Source organism: Schistocerca nitens, chromosome 2 (assembly GCF_023898315.1).
Source record: "Schistocerca nitens isolate TAMUIC-IGC-003100 chromosome 2, iqSchNite1.1, whole genome shotgun sequence".
Taxonomy (NCBI): domain Eukaryota; kingdom Metazoa; phylum Arthropoda; class Insecta; order Orthoptera; family Acrididae; genus Schistocerca; species Schistocerca nitens.
The window spans coordinates 1,049,272,177-1,049,293,078 of NC_064615.1; the positions used below are offsets into that span (position 1 = coordinate 1,049,272,177).

General features: G+C 40.8%; 1 protein-coding gene across 1 annotated transcript in view; it reads right to left on the reverse strand.

Annotated features, from left to right (window-relative positions):
• Positions 1-13,692: 13,692 nt before the first annotated feature.
• Positions 13,693-20,902, reverse strand: part of LOC126237398 (uncharacterized) — a 37,960-nt gene continuing 30,750 nt past the window's right edge. Inside the window, exon 2 of the mRNA XM_049947489.1 lies at positions 13,693-15,444. Coding sequence (XP_049803446.1) covers positions 14,518-15,444 — 927 coding nt within the window. The 3' untranslated portion in view covers positions 13,693-14,517. The remainder of the gene's footprint in view (positions 15,445-20,902) is intronic.

The window sequence follows — 20,902 nt, forward strand, 5'->3', positions numbered from 1 at the left end:
GTGACCCACTGTGACGCTGTTAAACTGCTGTCAAATGGTGTTATTATTAACGTCCGTGTTCATCAGGTACATTTTAGTGATGTGAGATAAAGTATGTGTTGTGGCTAACGTGTGATGGTTCAATATATATCGCTGGTGTGATTGTCGATTGTTTCATGTTTATTTACTCTGTCGTTATCTCGAAAATATTCGTAATTAATTCTGTTTCTTGAGTCTCTGTTTTGTTGAAGTATAATAATGAGTAAAAGTAAAGTTATTAGAAATCCTCTGAAGGCTTTTAAGAGAAGGAGAAATGTTGGAAAGCCAAAGGTATTTAGAAATATGGGAATGAAGATAGGTTCTAACATGGTATGAGCGATGCTTGCTTTAGACAAGGAACGCCTTCGGGCTGCAGACAGGGCTGTAAAGAGTCTAGAAATACAAGCAAGAGTAAACAGGAGGAGGAACAAGAGGAAGCTGGAGGAGGAGTTTGCAGAGGATGAAGATAATCCATCCTATGGACCTGGAATGCACTAAAAAGTTAATCGAATCTTTGTCGCTCGATTCCCAAAACTTTTATTTTCTCATACTAATTACATGTTTTCTAAGGATCTTCCAAACATATTTGTTTAAAACTTTCAGTAAATGTTACACAGTACCTTCTGCATAATTTAACACAGCCTTTTTCCAAGAAACTGTATATTTTTGAATATATAAATAAAAAATTGCAAAAAAATGTTGTGAATTTTCATTACAATTGAAAAAAAAATCATCTTTAATAACTGAACTAAAATTTTGTAAAATCCCTGTGTTAAGTTGTAGCCCATATTCCAATAAATAATCTGTAAAAAGTTCAACTTCCTACCTCAAATACTTTGTGAGGAAAGATGTAATTTATAAGCGTTATTTTAACATTGCACGTATAGGGCGTTCCGGAGCCCCTTAACGCCAAATTTCGCCGTACTGTCCAATGTCCCACATTGATTTCTGCGGTTATTTCACGCAGTGTCTCTTGTCTGTTAGCACTGACAACTCCACGTAAACGCCGTTGTTCTCGGTTGTTAAGTGAAGGCTGTCGGCCACTGTGTTGTCTGTGGTGAAAGCTAATGCCTGAGATCTGGTATTCTCGGATCGTTCTTGACACTGTGGATCTCTGAATACTGAATTCCCTAACGATTTCCGAAAGGGAATGTCCCACGCATCGAGCTAAACTACCATTCGGCGTTCAAAGTCTGTTAAGTCCCATCGTGCGGCCTTAGTCATGTCGGATACCTTTCCAAATGACAGCTCCACCAACACACTGCCCTTTTAGACTTTATGTATGCGATACTGTCGCAATCTGTATATATGAATATCGCTATCTCAGTGTATTATGTATATCAGACGAGATCAGCTCAGCATGAGTTTCTAGCTTCAGCCAAACAAATGTGGAATCGTTTTTCAGTATTCTGACAACAGAAAACATAATTTTCAACCTCACTTAATTTGCAACCTGGACGAAACGGGCAGAGGCCACACAGAATTGTTGCTAACACTAAAGCTTAGAAATAATGGATCCGGTAGAAAGAATGTAAGAAGTGGGCTCACGAATTGCGCACCTGATTGCCAAATAACGTTTATACGTGTGAAAATTCTGAGAGTGCGGTAGAAAGTGATATAGCATTCTTTTTTTTAAATCTCTGGTTAAATTAATATTTTAATGCCTAAATTGGTCTTCAATATGCATTAGTGCTTTATCAATGTCATCGATCTTTCTATTTGTGGCGTTTGATTGGCATATCGAGTATTTATTGTCCTGTTTGGACACAACCGCCTTTGCAAGCGTCTCTGGCGGCCGGTGATCGCTGGGGGTCTCGCCAATGGCGAGGAGACTTTTTTTTTTTTTTTTTTTTAATTTGTGGTAAGTTCCTATAGGACCAAACTGTTGAGGTCACCGGTCCCTAGGCTTACCATTACTTAATCTAACTTAAACTAACTAACGATAAAGACAACACAATCATCCACGCCTGAGGTAGGACTCGAACCCTCGAAGGGTGGTGGGGAGCCGCGCGAACCGTGGCAAGGCGCCTGAGACCACGCGGCTACCCCGCGTGGCGCGAGGAGAGAGATTCGAAGGTCCTGCACGAGCAGCGTGGAGAGACGGTTATTACTGGTTGGAGGAGAGGGCTGGGTGTGTGATGAGTAGCTGTTGCTGGGCTGTTGTGGTGAACTTGGCTGATGAATGCTGGACGGAGGCAGCCGATGTTTGTACGAGGTGCATTCAAGTTCTAAGGCCTCCGATTTGTTTTCTGATTAACTACTCACCCGAAATCGATGAAACTGGCGTTACTTGTCGACGTAATCGCCCTGCAGACGTACACATTTTTCACAACGCTGACGCCATGATTCCATGGCAGCGGCGAAGGCTTCTTTAGGAGTCTGTTTTGACCACTGGAAAATCGCTGAGGCAATAGCAGCACGGCTGGTGAATGTGCGGCCACGGAGAGTGTCTTTCATTGTTGGAAAAAGCCAAAAGTCACTAGGAGCCAGGTCAGGTGAGTAGGGAGCATGAGGAATCACTTCAAAGTTGTTATCACGAAGAAACTGTTGCGTAACGTTAGCTCGATGTGCGGGTGCGTTGTCTTGGTGAAACAGCACACGCACAGCCCTTCCCGGGTGTTGTTGCAGTGCAGGAAGGAATTTGTTCTTCAAAACATTTTCGTAGGATGCACCTATTACCGTAGTGCCCTTTGGAACGCAATTGGTAAGGATTACGCCCTCGCTATCCCAGAACATGGACACCATCATTTTTTCAGCACTGGCTGTTACCCGAAATTATTTTGGTGGCGGTGAATCTGTGTGCTTCCATTGAGCTGACTGGCGCTTTGTTTCTGGATTGAAAAATGGCATCCACGTCTCATCCATTGTCACAACCGACGAAAAGAAAGTCCTATTCAAGCTGTCGTTGCGCATCAACATTGCTTGGCAACATGCCACACTGGCAGCCATGTTGTCGTCCGTCAGCATTCGTGGCACCCACCTGGATGACACTTTTCGCATTTTCAGGTCGTCGTGCAGGATTGTGTGCACAGAACCCACAGAAATGCCAACTCTGGAGGCGATCTGTTCAACAGTCATTCGGCGATCCCCCTAAACAATTCTCTCCACTTTCTCGATCATGTCGTCAGACCAGCTTGTGCGAGCCCGATGTTGTTTTGGTTTGTTGTCACACGATGTTCTGCCTTCATTAAACTGTCGCACCCATGAACGCACTTTCGACACATACATAACTCCATCACCACATGTCTCCTTCAACTGTCGATGAATTTCAATTGGTTTCACACCACGCAAATTCAGAAAACGAATGATTGCACGCTGTTCAAGTAAGGAAAACGTCGCCATTTTAAGTATTTCAAACAGTTCTCATTCTCGCCGCTGGCAGTAAAATTCCATCTGCTGTACGGTGCTGCCATCTCTGGGACGTATTGACAATGAACGCGGCCTCATTATAAAACAATGCGCATGTTTCTATCTCTTTCCAGTCCGGAGAAAAAAAATCGGAGGCCTTAGAACTTGAATGCACCTCGTACATACAGAGCAGAAGCACGTGTGGTTCTGTTAGTATTCAGAGGACCTGTGGCACATCTCACTACTTACTACCGCATTTGAGGAATGCAAGGCTTACGAGAAACTCATTTCTGGAACTACGCAGTCGTCAAACCCTTAGGATTCGCTCGCCTTCTTGTTCGCTGCCAGTGTCACGTTAATAAGGATTGCCATTTGTAAGTGCGTTGTAACTGTTATTGTATCTTGTGATTTATATTGCGTGTGTGTGTGTGTGTGTGTGTGTGTGTGTGTTGTGTGTTGTCAGATATTCTGAGACACATAATTTATGTGCAAATACCATTGTTTGGTGTGGTGTTGAGATATTTTGCGACTGTTTACTTAATTTTGCCTGAAAGCGCCCGAGTCAGTGATCAGTACAACATTCATGTACCTGTCGTTTGCACGATGTCTCTTAATATTCCGACTCAACTGCAGTACTTTAAATTCGCCCAGGGCTGTGTCTGCTATCAGTATTTCGTTGCTAAAAAGAGGATCGTAAGAACTTTTCCTCACCGATCTGATTCATATTGTCAGGCCGTGTAAGGGCACAACTATGACTTCAGCACGTATAAACAGCAAGACGCCACTTTCAACCGCTTTCGAGAAAATCGAGTTAGAACATTCTACGCGTGCATTACATACTTCGTGTGGTTGTTAGTAATCAAGTATTCTGCAGGTAGCGAGGTCTGTGGTTCGAATCTCGCTTCAGTTACTCCTTTTTTTCTTTATTCCCACGCAATTCTGACAACAGATAAGCGTGGTACGCGGTGAAATCTTGTGATGTCCGAGCACCACCGATGAATGTAACCCAAGTGTGTTTTGTAAGAGACACATTGAAAAAACTATGGACATGCAGAGATTGGGCGTTCGTTACAAATACGGTATGTCGCAATAATTATTGTTTCCCGTGTTTCTATCATATTGATCCGTACAGTGTTCCATAGGTTACACATTATACTCACCATACATGTAGATAAAAATAATATAAATAAAACGACTACTGATTAGATTGAAAGTTGATGTGTATCCATTTTTTCCAAACCCATTACGAAAATGTTGCCCTTCTTTCAGGATAAAGATTATGAAAATAATAAAATTATTTAAAAACAGTCTTCATCGCAGCCGATGTTAACTTCTGACCGGTTTCGGCCTTTCAATTGTGGGCCATCGTCAGAGGTTACACTGTAATAACAAAAAAGTAAACGCTCTATATTCCATAGAGAAGCCACAAATGTAAAAGTATACTCTAAAACGACGCATTATTACCCATCTGAGTGACGGCGATGGCGTCTGACGCAGTTTGGAGACCTCAGTCACTGTAACTGATGATGATGTCTAAGCAGCCACGAGTTCTACAGGGTAGAGAGAGGGCGCTCCAGAGTCTAAGGCATCGCCGTCAGCCAATGAGGAACGACGTACATATCATTTCGAGTCTTCATTATTGAATGTTTACCTATGTAACTAATCAAGAAACGAGTTTATATGCGTTAAAATTTAGTGTAATTCGTTAAATGGTGTCCACAGTGCCGTCTGGAGGAAGGAATTAGTACTATAAGATGGTTAATTCTATAGCGACTGCTATTTATTCGTAGTAAAACCAAATGTATGACGTATTAATACGAAAATCATACATATTGACTTATTTGTGTTAGTAGTAAGTTATTCAAAGTCTTAAAACATTAGAAAAAACTAAAATCATCGTTGTTTAGGTGTGCCATCTCTTGGTGCTTGTAATAAGGTATTAGGACGTCATTTCCATGGAGACATCCAGGTTGATATGTCTGTCAGTTGTCAAAGACTTACATTTGTATAACACTGGAGGTCGATATCGCTCACGAAATGTAAAACTGGCGTTGTTCACAGGGGTGTCGCCAGTTTAGCCACATTATGCTACTGTGGATAATCTGAAATACATCACTGTTCACAAGAGGACACGATTTGTTGCAAATAATTTAGAACCATTTGGAGCTTAGATTAAAAATACATCTTAAGAAGAGCAGTAAAACGTAGAAATTATGTTAAAATCGTAGACATGTCATTTGTAAAATAATTGATGTTACTGGTACTGTAAATTATTATTTCTACGACTGTTCACGTTTTATGTCAGGAGAGAGTCACAACTATTAGAATAATGAGGTACATTTATATGAATTGTTGTCTATTTAATGCTAAAAATCATATAATTTGCTCTAACAGAGAACCTTAAAAATCAAATAGAACCATAGATAGTTGTAGGAGCAAGTATCCTCTATTTCAAAAGAGGTCATAAAATAATTAAAAAACTCTTTTACATGAAAATCTAACGGTTCGTTTAACAGAGCTAGTGGGCTTTTCCTATAGTAAACAAAAATTTCTAATTCTTCCAGCATATTTAAAAGTAAAACTTTGGGGCTTATGTGCATAACCTGAAGATTATTCATGGTGTCGCCTTCAGAATGTTTGCTGCTAGTAAGGTGTGATTTGTCCCTTGATGTTCTTGATATGTGTTCTCTGAAGCGAGTTTTAAAATTACAGCCAGTGTGGCTAATATATGTTTTGTCACAATAATTGGAAGTTAACTTATACATACCTGATCCACAGTATTGTTTATCAGGTTTGCCAATAATGTGTTTCAGTTTATTGAAAAGCATGTTGAAAATGCAGTGGTTAAACTAGAATTTCTAAAAAGTCTGTTTATTCCATGTATATGCTGTTCTCATATATATCATTTTAGAATATGTATGTTTTGTAGGGCTTCTGATTGTTTTGACCGTACCTTTTGGAAAAGATCATCAACTGTTCTATAATTATAGTCGTTAGCAGATGCAATTTGTTTTAAAACTTCGAGTTCTTTCTGTGTTTGATCTGTGGATAAAGGAACTTTGATCATTCTCTTCAACATGATTAAGTAGAAAGCTCTCTTATATTTCATTGGGTGACACGAAGTAGTGTTGATAATGACATAAGCCATGGTTGGTTTCCTAAAAATGCTAAAAAAGTGTTTTCCATTTCTATTAGAAATAGACAGATCTAAAAAATTAATGGTTCCTTGTTTTTCATGTTCTATTGTGAATATCAAATTTGGATGAAAACTATTCAGAGATCGTCTCCAGAGCCACTATGTAACAATAATGTACCATCTACATAACGTTTATACTAAATGACTTTATTATGTCTTTGTGGGCTGCCTTCAAAAAATTTTGATTCAATATGACTGACAAAAATATCGGCAATTGTACTCGCTAGAGAATTACCCATAGCTAAGCCTTCCCTCTGAGTATAAAATTTACCATTAAATGTAAAACTATTAAAATTTGAAGTGATTTTCAGCAGTGTTGTTAATTCAGCAGTTTCTTCACAATTAATCAACTCATGTTTCACGAAGTTTCTGATAATTTAGATGATCTCTGCTACTGGAATATTAGTATACATTTTTTTAATATCGAGTGAGGCAAGCCTGCTCCGGTGGAATATCTACATTAAAGATGTTAGTTGCTAACCGTTTTTTACGTTACAATTCTCCTCAAATACATAAAAATCTTTTTAAAATCTCATTAGTTTCTTGTTCAGCAACGATGAAGGATAATTAATGTTATTCACAATGGGGCATATTGGTAAAACAAGCATATGTACTTTAATTTGTGCTCTAAGCCTAGGTAGTTGTGGATTCATAACTTTCAGTTGTACTTTATATTTTGGTGAAAATTTACTATTATTCTCATAAACATAATTTTCTGATGGTGGTTTGAAATTTATTCATTGGATCTTTTGCTACTTCAACTATTTCATTATCACTGAAGAATTGAACTGTTTTAGAAATGTACTCCTCTTCTTTGATAATGACAACAGTATTAACTTTACCTGCTTTGGTAACAATTGAGTGGTGTGATGCTAGCTTGTTATTAATCCCATTTATTAATGATATCTCCCAATTACCTTTATTGTTCATTTTTTACCTTTCATTTTCTATTATTTCCTTAGCTTTAATAGGAAGCTTATATGTGTCATATTTATTTAATTTACCACTAAACGTGCCAATGGCTGCAATTCAGCAACCCTATAAATTTGAAGAGTTTGAAAAAATCAGCCAACCATCCGCAAATCAAAGTGTTATTTAGCCCTTGATCTAGGTTTCGATATTCATAATAACATCTTCTTCAGAAGGAGTGGGCCTTGTTAGATCACATGGTGGTAAATTACATTAGCTGAAGCCGAGCCGCTCTTGTCATACATAAAATTGATATGAAAACCAGAAACCTCACATGCCATGGCTTGAAACAGCATGCAGATTACACTCAGCGTAAATCAGAATAAATGCACAAATGCATTCGCTCACTGGTGAAGGCTCTTGTCAACATAAAATTATAACAGGAGTCGAAACAATAAAACATTTACATAACATAAATATTCACCATGCCAGAGACAAATGCCAACTGTTCGAACTATTAAAAGAAAAGAAAAAATTCCTTGAGGCCTATGTTTATGTGCTGCTCCATGACTGTGCTGTCAATGTCTTTATTCGTTGCTTTTGTGCAACTTCTGTGTTTTTTTCAGTAAATGTGTTTTTTCGTATCCAGGGTGTAATTATAAAGTTAATAAAATGTTTTCTTGCCTTTAAAATAATATTTTTCATCAGGTTATGGGCCCAGTCCTCTGGTCCTTCCAGCTTATCAGTGCTGACCTTATAATCGCCGCTAGCAGTCATGTTTCTTTACAGATATAAGCCTAGGAGATTTAAATTGGTCATCTTTAGATGAATTCGGATCATTAAATTCTTCCTGAGGGACATCAAATTCAAGAAATAATTGGCACTCTCGTTCTAGAGAAAGCCAAGAATCGAGTGAATCTGATGAAAATAAAGAATTAACAGAATTTCTAAAATCTGAAGCTGCTGAATCTTCTAATGAAGAGAAACAGAAGAATAAAAGACAACGAAGAAAACCAACCTGGATGGAAAGTGGTGAATTTTGTAAGGCAACAAAAGTTGATGCACTTGAATACAAAGGTCCAAACTGTTTTTCAGAAATATTGCAGTCAAACGAGAAGGAAAATTGATGCAAGCTATCAGTGAAGAACGTCAATCACTGAAGAAAAACAATACCTGGGTGCTGGTTGACCGTCCGAAGAATGCCAAAGTATTGCAAAACCGCTGGGTTCTACGGCGAAAGGTCGCAGTCAATGGAGATATTCGCTTTAAAGCCAGATTGGTTGCAAAAGGCTGTATTCAGAAAGCAGTAATTGATTATGACGACGCCTTTATTCCTGTGGCACGTTATGACAACATACGAACTCCGTTGGCTGTAGCTGCTTCAAATAAAATGCTGCTAGAACAGTTCGATGTAAAGACAATTTTTTTGAATGGAATACTTGAAGATGAAGTATATATGGAACAACCAGAAGGTTTCGAAGATGGTACAGGTCGAGTGTGTTTCTTAAAAAAGAGTCTTTATGGGTTGAAGCAAGCACCACGTTGCTGGAACAAACGTTTTGTTGAGTTCATGAAGAAAGCTGGTTTTTTAATCAGTGATGCAGATCCGTGCCTATTTTATCGTAGTAAAATGAAAATAGCCTTTATGTGGCAATCTACGTTGATGATGGCCTGACTGTCGGCAGTAACAAGAAAGAAATTGCTGTTTTTATGGATGTTTTACAACTTGAATTCGAAGTAACAACTGGCAGTCTTGACAATTTTCTTGGCATAAAAATAAAGCAATATGAAGATGGAGCAATAATGATAAGTCAAGAGAAACACACAGAAGAAATTTGGATTGGCAGAATGCAATACAGTCTCAACTCCCATTGGACGTGAGGACAATAATCAAAACGAAGAAGTTTCGTCATCTGTACCCTACTGTGAAGCAATTGGTTGTCTCATGTACCTTTCAACTGTAACTCGAGCTATGGAGAAACCAACCACTGGAGACTGGAATAGAGTAAAGCGCATTTTCCGGTGTTTGAAAGGGACCTTAAATTTTGGAATTGTATATAATAAAAAAGAAGAGTTAAAGATTTACGCTGATGCAGATTTCGCAGGTGATGACCGGACAAGGCGCTCAACAACTGGAATTCTTGCAAAGTACTCAGGTGGTGCAGTGTCATGGACAAGTCAGTTGCAGAAAGTAGTGGCCACATCCACAACCGAGGCGGAATTAATTGCAGCTAGTGAAGGAGCGAAAGAGTTAGTTTGGTTACGTCGTCTGCTATCAGAATTAGTGGAAATGTCGGGGCAGCCTCCAGTTCTTTACATTAACAATGCTAGTGCATTGAAGTTAGCGAAAAATCCAGAATATCATCGAAGTTATAAACATATAGAGGTCCGACATTTCTATGTTCGTGAAAGATATCTGAATGGTGAGATTTTCTTGGAACACATTGATGGACACAACCAGTTGGCAGATATTTTGACGAAACCTCTTGAAGGAGTTCGATTTAATTTTCTATGTTCAGAAATTGGCATGCAAGAGACAAAGCAGTAATTTCATGATTTTTTTTCTTTTGGAGGAAGTGTTAAAAGAAAAGAAAAAAAATCCCTTGAGGTCTATGTTTATATGCTGCTACATGACTCTGCTGTCAATGTCTTTATTCTTTGCTTTTGTGTAACTTCTGTGTTTTTTTCAGTAAATGTTTTTTTTTTGGTATCCAGGGTGTAATTACAAAGTTAATAAAACGTTTTATTGTCTTTAAAATAATATTTTTCATGACGAACGTACAGGCTCAAGCGATTAAGAGAAACTTGGATGCAGAGGGCGCTAAATACATGTGCACAAGAACTTTACTTTGCTTGTGTTAAGTAACAACATCTTACATTTAAAAAAAAATGAAAATTTCTTCTATAAGGCTACTAACAATGCAGTAAAATTTACAGGTATACATGATGTATAAAATATCTAATACACTCCCGGAAATGGAAAAAAGAACACATTGACACCGGTGTGTCAGACCCACCATACTTGCTCCGGACACTGCGAGAGGGCTGTACAAGCAATGATCACACGCACGGCACAGCGGACACACCAGGAACCGCGGTGTTGGCCGTCGAATGGCGCTAGCTGCGCAGCATTTGTGCACCGCCGCCGTCAGTGTCAGCCAGTTTGCCGTGGCATACGGAGCTCCATCGCAGTCTTTAACACTGGTAGCATGCCGCGACAGCGTGGACGTGAACCGTATGTGCAGTTGACGGACTTTGAGCGAGGGCGTATAGTGGGCATGCGGGAGGCCGGGTGGACGTACCGCCGAATTGCTCAACACGTGGGGCGTGAGGTCTCCACAGTACATCGATGTTGTCGCCAGTGGTCGGCGGAAGGTGCACGTGCCCGTCGACCTGGGACCGGACCGCAGCGACGCACGGATGCACGCCAAGACCGTAGGATCCTACGCAGTGCCGTAGGGGACCGCACCGCCACTTCCCAGCAAATTAGGGACACTGTTGCTCCTGGGGTATCGGCGAGGACCATTCGCAACCGTCTCCATGAAGCTGGGCTACGGTCCCGCACACCGTTAGGCCGTCTTCCGCTCACACCCCAACATCGTGCAGCCCGCCTCCAGTGGTGTCGCGACAGGCGTGAATGGAGGGACGAATGGAGACGTGTCGTCTTCAGCGATGAGAGTCGCTTCTGCCTTGGTGCCAATGATGGTCGTATGCGTGTTTGGCGCCGTGCAGGTGAGCGCCACAATCAGGACTGCATACGACCGAGGCACACAGGGCCAACACCCGGCATCATGGTGTGGGGAGCGATCTCCTACACTGGCCGTACACCACTGGTGATCGTCGAGGGGACACTGAATAGTGCACGGTACATCCAAACCGTCATCGAACCCATCGTTCTACCATTCCTAGACCGGCAAGGGAACTTGCTGTTCCAACAGGACAATGCACGTCCGCATGTATCCCGTGCCACCCAACGTGCTCTAGAAGGTGTAAGTCAACTACCCTGGCCAGCAAGATCTCCAGATCTGTCCCCCATTGAGCATGTTTGGGACTGGATGAAGCGTCGTCTCACGCGGTCTGCACGTCCAGCACGAACGCTGGTCCAACTGAGGCGCCAGGTGGAAATGGCATGGCAAGCCGTTCCACAGGACTACATCCATCATCTCTACGATCGTCTCCATGGGAGAATAGCAGCCTGCATTGCTGCGAAAGGTGGATATACACTGTACTAGTGCCGACATTGTGCATGCTCTGTTGCCTGTGTCTATGTGCCTGTGGTTCTGTCAGTGTGATCATGTGATGTATCTGACCCCAGGAATGTGTCAATAAAGTTTCCCCTTCCTGGGACAATGAATTCACGGTGTTCTTATTTCAATTTCCAGGAGTGTACATTTGCTGCCAGAGTAATACTATACGCAAATTCATGCTCACTCATATTTTTATAATATATCAAAACCTAGGTGAAGGGTTAATAAACCTCTTGTTTGCAACTGGTTAACTGATTTTTTTTTTCAACCTCTTCTGACTATTCTGTTTACTGTAAATTGCTATGCACTCCGGTTTCGGTACGGAGGTAGACTTGTAAATCAACGAGGGTCCGTTGAGATTAGGCGACGGTTGGCCGTTGCCTTAGTTTCAATCTGTTTACCTCCCGCCCCAGTTGTAAACTTACGCCTTAATCAAAATCTATTATCTGTTCTTTGATTGCAACACTGAAGTAATTGATATTAAGGCCCTGTTTCTAAGGCTCCAGTGTAGAGTGGCCGTTACTGTAAAATTCGGATAGACTGCTTTTGTTGTACAGCTATTCCTAGTGGACTTGGAGTCGCGTGTTTCATAGCCAGTCTTGGCTGTTACAAATTTTTTACACATCCTGTTGGGGCGCGGTCGGTGTTACGATTTTCCGCATCTGGTACGGATGTAAATTGTTTCAGCAAAAGAATACTTGCTTCCTCGACGGATGCCGCACCTCATTTTCAGCTAGTGTGTGATTTGCGATTGTGTTAATTACAGGTGTTGTGTTTTATAGGTCTTGGGGTGGCATACGTCACGTCTAAGCGATATAACATCTTTGGATTCTGTTACGTAAACTTGTTATCCTAAAAGGGAAAAACGTCACGGTGGGCTGTGTTATATCTTATATTCAGTCTAAGTAAAGTGTTATTTTTCTCAAACGAGACATATGTCACGTTTTTCTTAATCGCACTGCTGTTGGAGTAAATGCCTGTTTTATTTGAGCTGATACACATCGCATCTGAATTTTAGAATAATGATGTGTGCTAGTCTTTGACGGAATTGAAATTTTTGTAATTTTTCCACGGGATAGTGTGGTTAATATTCGGTAAGATTTTTATTGTTTAACGAAGATTGTTTATACTGTGTCGTTTCTATTTATGGGCCAGTACCTTAGCACTTCCCTCATCCGCTACCCTGTACTGTGTCACTATTCTTAATACAACTCTTTTTGAATAAATAATATTTTTTCCGTCTAAATAACCCGTGACGAGTAATCCCCATGACTGTGGCAGCCAACCTCAAGTCAGGGCATGTTGTCACACAAATTTACTCCGTCAGATCCTTTTATCTGAAAAGGCATACGCTGCTATAGCTTCAATATTGTGGAAAAATATAACCAAGACACACTAATAATAGAAAGGGAAATTGTAACCACTACCTCCCTAAAAATTAAAAATGAGCTGTGACTACCTGCACTGGTCTCCTCTACTTTGGCCAGTATTTCATGGTCTGAAAATTTTACTTTATCCAAGGAAAATTGTCTTACAACACAAGCATTTAGTTGTCGATTTTCCAAATCAGGAAAACTAATTATGAAAATCTTTATTGTAAGTATAGGTCCAAAAATTTGTTCATCTGTTTGATTGCGCTTGAGGTTATGATACTGTGTTCGATAGAAATGTGGAAATACAACTGTCGTCTAGCCATTCTGAATAGACATTCAGAATCTATACATAAATAACCAATACCATAACTGAAGTAAATTTACCACTCGAAAAATAGCTTGGAATACTCTAGCCATTAGACAATTATCTGCAATTACTGCACGCAGTCAATACATTAACAACTCCCCAATAATTTACCGATTCATTCTGTAATTGTGTCTGGCCACAAGAAAGGCGTCTAAAACTAGTACTGCCAAATCCAGGTTAACACGATGAACCTGTGAAGATACGGAATAAGGCCAGGAAAAATGAGTAATACTATAATTGTTTCAAATTGTTGATTATTGTGTGATTGTTTTTAATTTCAGTATTCAGTTCAACTTGTATCAACACAAAAAAGTTTCTGAGTTCAATAACACAGATAATTACACTTGCAATTACATAGATTCTTCTACTAGAAAAAGGAGTAAAACAATTTCTGAATTAAAGTGGACTCGAAGGAATATATAAAAGAAAAGAAAACTACATCTTTCTTCGAATGTAATTTGAATCTGATGTGTTTTCATTACTACTTAAAGAATAAGGAATTATTACACTTGTATTGGGAAGTGCAAAAAATAGCTTAGTAATGAAGCATACCCCAATCTTCTTTCTGTCAACAGATTTTTATTTGCTATATACATTTATTAGAAACAAACAAAGATCGATTATCTACGTTTACTTAATGTACGATGTTACTTATAGCTCTGCGACAACTGTATTTACGACGATCTGTTGTGTTGAGATCATGCATAAACTAAAACATCTTTAAACAAAATGTGCATATTTTACTAAATGAAATATTCTGAGGTACCAATCAATACTATGAAAATCGGTTACTCATCGTATGCAAGATTCGTGAATCGCAAGCTTTTTGTTTTCATAGTTTATCACTCCTGAAGTTACGCCAGTTAACTACGAACCTGGATTCATATGAAAACTAGAAATAAAAAAATTGATGTTTTCAGCAATTGTACAATTATTTTTAGTGATAATTCAGGCACCACTGAAATAAAGTCATAAAAATGAATGAGAAACTGTAATTTCAGGAAACAGCTGCATATATTCAAATATTGCCTTTAAATTCTATGAAAGCTTCTCACATAATCAATCTACGTAACAGCTTGTTCGTCCGAGAACCGCCTGAAAATTATCGGACAATGCCTTCTCTACACTAGGTATAACTTTTCCTTTAAACGTGTCAGTTACTGAAATAACCGCTTTTGCGAATATCCAGCCATTCTTTCCGAATCCAGTCACTTGAATTTTAGGATTACTTAATTTCTTAAATCGGAGACCCGCCAATACTAGTTTGCACCGTGACCCAGTGAGGTCTGCAGTCAGTTTTACCTCAATAGCATTGTGGTCAATTCCACCAGTGATGCGTCCTTTTGGACCCACAGATTTGGCTTTATACTCGTCATAACCGAGCAGCATCTCTCTCAACTGAATCTCAGCAGTTACTGCTAGAACGCTACCACGTTTCGAAACAGAGATCCCTTGTGTGCGATGTAGAGACGACAGAGATTTGAACCAGCCTTTCTGAGCAACGAATGATCCCTTAATGGTCGAATGGCCAACCCTTTTGTGGAATTTCTCGTGGATATCGGGTATCTTTATTTGGCTGAGTTTCTTTTTCACTATCTCTGCGTTCACCGTGTTGATTATAAAATCAAATAACGCGTCAGTGGGTGAATCTCCAGGAAGACCCATCACCTGTTTGTTGTTATACTGAACAATAAAGGGCCTAGACGCCTTAGCACCATTGTCGCTTCTCTTCACTTTTTTACTTGTTCCAAGTTCAGCGATGTTGTCAATAAAGTTTTTCTCCTTGTGCACATCTCCTGGTTTGTTTAGACTTCCATCTAACCATGTAGCTGATGATACAACAACTGGAGGGGAGTCATGGACGTTCGTCGATGTGATATCTTTCCGACCTCTGATGTCATATGCGGCCGTCACGGTGAAGAAACTGACGAGGGCAAGGAAGATAATGTGAAAGCTCCATGGCACGGTAGGGCATTTTGTTGACATCTGAAATAGAAAGATTTTAATTAGTTCAGGTTTTACAGTTTCAGAAATTTTCTGGTGGAATATTTCTCTTCGGTCCTTCATCAAATGAAACCTCAAACAGCCATCTTCTCTGAATCCTTTTCGGTAGCAGAAATCTGACTTTGGAATGACCTACATCACTGTATCAGAGAACTGAATCACATCGCCAGGTTCAAAAGACAGATATTGACGTACCTAATAAGGCAATAATAATGTGTGCTCTTGTTTTTGAACCCTTTATCAATTTCCGTCTAAGTACCCTTCTTCCCCGACAAACATGTCTCATTACTCACGTCGCTAACTAGGGGGAGTTTAAGTGAGTGACGTCCAGACCGGATTCGCCGCTCTGCGATCAAACGCGCGACGCTGAGCAGCGCAGAACGGCGCAGAATGAAGCAATGTTCGTGGGTGTGCACCAGTGTTCTAGTTTGCTCGCGCGCGTCGATAATAAAACAGCTGGTCTGGTGCGAGTATGTCTCACCTAACGCTGCCACCTCAAATATCTCTGGAACAACAATAGATATTCAAAAACGGTTTTCACCAGCATGAACGTACGGCAGGGGCTTAGGAAATCAAATACTATGCGAAATTTAAAAATGTAAACAAATACTATTTTCAGCATAAACTTGTGTATTTTTAAATGGACACCCCTTATTATTTCGTAGGCAATCAATAGCATGAAACATTACAAAAATAACAGCGTTGGTTGCATCGCAATATGTCAATTACATCCCGAGAAATTGCGAATCGAAGTTGACGCTTGAAATTAATGAAGTGCACAGCTAGGGCACGTCCTGAGACTCAAGCGTACACCTCACGCTGCCTGTGTCAGGGGCTCACACAATGGGAAGGTATGTACAATCCACAAAAATAAACAAGTAACACGTCCAATTAAAAGTTAGCTTTTTTCAAATTGTAACTGTATGGTTATTCTAGTGAAATGACAACTAGAGCTACAATTAGACATAACACACTTGAATTCACTTTGATAAACACATTTACTAATGCCCTGTCACCCACAGAAATTGTATTGTTGTGCTTTACATCCAGCATAGAAAATATACCCACATCTTCACCAATGAAACTGTGTCACGTCAACATATGTTCGAAGTGCCCTCCGTTTGCATCAGTACACCTTTGCAGACGGGTAACGAGAGAGTGTTGCACAGATTGTAGATTTTCTACAGATATTGCCGCACACGCCGCAGTACGATGTTACATATCCTCTATTAGCGTTGGGGGTTCTTGATACACTGTCTCTCACTGCGCCCCAGAGAAGGACGTCTAATGGCGTCGGGGGACCGTGCTGGCCAACGCTCGGTACCCCCCGCCCCATCCACCTGTTTGGAAATGTCGCATGTAGAAAGTCTCTGGCAACTTTTGCATTCAGAATGAGATTTTCATTCTGCAGCGGAGTGTGCGCTGATATGAAACTTCCTGGCAGATTAAAACTGTGTGCCGGACCGAGACTCGAACTCGGGACCTTTGCCTTTCGCGGGCAAGTGCTCTACCAACTGAGCTACCCAAGCACGACTCACGCCCCGTCCTCACAGATTTACTTCTACCAGTACCTCGTCTCCTACCTTCTCGGCCCGGCACAGAGTTTTAATCTGCCAGGAAGTTTCATATCAGCGCACACTCCGCTGCAGAGTGAAAATCTCATTCTGGAAACATCCCCCAGGCTGTGGCTAAGCCATGTCTCCGCAGTATCCTTTCTTTCAGGAGTGCTAGTTCTGCAAGGTTCGCAGGAGAGCTTCTGTAAAGTTTGGAAGGTAGGAGACGAGGTACTGGCAGAAGTAAAGCTGTGAGGAAGGGGCGTGAGTCGTGCTTCGGTAGCTCAGTTGGTAGAGCACTTGCCCGCGAAAGGCAAAGGTCCCGAGTTCGAGCCTCGGACCGGCACACAGTTTTAATCTGCCAGGAAGCTTCGACTTTTGCATTGTGTGTGGGACATCCATCATGTTGGAATCACATTGATAGACGAGTTTCCAATCCTAGATCCGCCATGAGGAACGCTAGTGTGTGTTGAAGAAATGATGCATATCACTGTCCATTCAATGTTCCACGGTAAAAATAGGGACCTACGGTACAGTTAGCAATGATACCGCACCAAACATTGACACTCCACAGTCGTTGACGAGCAACTTGGCGAATCCAGTGGCGATTTTGCAGATTCACATTACCATGGTTTGTAAATGAAGCCTCGTCCGTAATCAACATATTGCTTGGGAATACTGGATTACCTTGCAACTGCTAAAGTTCAAAACGACAGAATGCAATGCAGGATTCGAAGACATTCCCGTACAGTTCTAGGTGCAGTGATATATGGAACGGATGAATCCGATGCCGATGCAAGATTCTGCACACACTACTGTGGCTTATTCCTACACCTCGTGCAATTTCTCGTACGCCCACCTTAGATTGTGCGCTACAGCAGCCAGAACAGCAATTTCGTTTCCATTGCCAGTCGCTGGCGTTGTACGTCGACGTTTTACGGGAGCCCAGCTTACTGTTTCCGTGAGTGTCTTGAAGATGTTGCCAATGGTTCTACGCGACGGACACCGCCGATCTGGGTAGCGTTCAGCATACAGTGTCACAGCTGCGGTTGCATTTCTGTGACATTCGCCGTAAATTAAAATAGTATCTAGTTTTTCTTCATTACTGAAGGCCGGCATATAGACTAGATGACGGCAAATGTAACACGCCACAAGAATGTGGCTTTTAATGTGGCAAGGTAAGTAAATTATGTTACAGTATGAGAGCAGTTCAGCAGGCCAGATTAGGAGACGCCTGTACACTGAAGGTAGAGCGTGCCGTGGTGATATTGGTATGTTTACAGCAGGATACGGGCGCCAATGCAGGCAACCCTTGCTCTAAGCACAGTGCTACATCTGATGCATTACGTCAGAAACGCTGTTGCTACACTTTACAAGCTACATATTTCAGAACTTATGAGGTTTAGAAACGTGAAACCAAGTGTGTTACTACTAATTGTACCTCTAATTGTCATTTCGTAACAACAAACATTATGCGCAGGACATACATCGTTCGGATACCTAATCATTTGACACGTTATAAGAGGTGGACCGGTTCAAGTAAGGTAAAGCTCACGAGGGGGCTAAACTATCCTCATTTAGGAGTGCCATCAATGAAATATGGGCCACTGGTGCGTTGTCATACAATACCACACCACATATTAACACTCCACTGATGTAGTACGTCTATCACATCACGATTACCGGCAGCGTGAGGTGCACGCTTGAGTCTCAGGACGAGCACTAGCTGTGCGCTTCATTTATTTCAAGCGTCAACTTCGCTTCGCAATCTCTCGGTATCTGATTGACGTATTGCGATGAAACAAACGCCATTATTTTTATGATTTTTCATGCTACTGATTGCATACGAAATAATAAGGGGTGTCCATTTAAAAATACACAAGTTTGTGTTGAAAATAGTATTTGTTTACGTTTTAAAATTTCGCATAGTATTTGGTTTCCTAATTCCCTGCCGTACGTTCATGCTAGTGAAAACCGTTTTTGAATATCTATTGTTGTTCCAGAGATATTTGAGGTGGCAGCGTTAGGTGATGGCTTTGAGCACTATGGGACTCAACTTCTGAGGTCATCAGTCCCCTAGAACTTAGAACTACTTAAGCCTAACTAACCTAAGGACATCACACACATCCATGCCCGAGGCAGGATTCGAACCTGCGACCGCTGCGGTCGCAGGTTCGAATCCTGCCTCGGGCATGGATGTGTGTATATATATTTCATCCATCCCAGGAGACGAGAATTTCTACGATTTTTGCTTGTTATCGACATTGATACTGGCAAGATATCGGTCCCGGAAATTCCAAGACTTTCCAGAATGTTTTAAGCTTGAAGGTGGATAACAAATGACAAAGCAAATTTTTTGCGTGTGATATAATTTAAGATAATTTTCTGATTTTTTACTTTAAAAGTACTGTGAAACCTGGTTTCCTGCCGGGTTTCATGGTTCTAGGTCAACGGGAAGCTTTTGATGAGTGAGTTTGCGAGTATCAAAGTAGTGACATAAATGGTCGTGTCTTTTTATTGGATTGACTTTGAAGCTTCAATTATTTACACAGTCACGGGATCATAGACCCTAGTATGTGATATTGTCAACGTGACACTTCCACCCTTTCCTGAGCATAAGAGTTTTTAACAGTCGGACAGACAGACAACAGAATGATCCTATAAGGGTTCTGTCTTTACCGGTTGAGATACGGAAACCTAAAAATGGAAGGCGAAACTGAAAAGTGCAATTGTTGCTTTCATAGTTGTTTATCGTAAGCCGAAGGCGGTAAAACGTAGCAAATATCGTCAGTGGTGACACTAGAGCTGAGAAGTTCACAAACATTTGCGAGAAATAAGCCTTTAAGTGATTTACGTATCGGTAGGGGCCGGTAGGACATCGATGATGAGATTCGCTGATGACATTGATATCTTCAGTAAAGCCAGGAAGACTGACAGGAGGTACTGAAAGGAGCGAACGTACTACTGACCTTAGATGATGGACTGAGAGACGACTGAAGAAAGGTAAAAGTAATGAGGAGTAGCAGAAATTAGGTTAGTGATTAGTGGGAGTTGGGGAACACGAAATAGACGAGGTGCAGAATTCTGCTATCCTGGAAGCAAAATAATACATGACGGACAAAGCAAGGAGGACACACAGAGCAAACTATTACAGGCAAAGAAAGCATTCCTAGCCAGAAGAAAACTACATCAAACATTGCCCTTAATTTGAGGTAGAAATTTTAAAGGATGTACGTCTGTATGAGAATATTATATGGATGTGTATCATGGACGCAGGAAAACCAGAAAAGTAGAAAATCGAAGTGTTTATAATGTCGTGCTACGAAAGTATATTGAAAATTGGTTGGACTGATAAGGTAAGCAATGAGGAGTTTCTCCGCAGAAACGGCGAGAAGAAAATCATGTAGCAAACATTGAGAAGAAGAAGGGCAGTATGATCGGACATACACTAAGGCATCATGGAATAACATCCATCTTACTACAGAGTAAAAACTGTAGAGTAAGATAGGAATGGAATATATCCAGCAAATAATTGAGGATGCTGCGTACAAGTAATACTCTGAGATTAAAAAAATGGCTGGTAAAGGAGAGAAATTCGTAGTATGCCGCACGAACCATTCTGAAGGCCGATGAATCCATCTCCCAAAAAATGTGACGACAAGTCTGAACATTTTATCGTAGGTCGTAACACTTTGTCAGTTTGCTTGAACCAGTAATGAAGAAACAAGACACTAATCATAGAAAATCAGTATGATGGAAAAAGTAAATGGCAATAGCACCGTGTTTTTCTGGTTTCCTTTACAAGTTTGATCTACCTCTACAGAGCATCCAGGCAAAGTACGTAAATGGTTCTTCCTGAAGTGTGCAGCACTCTCTATGATGCATTG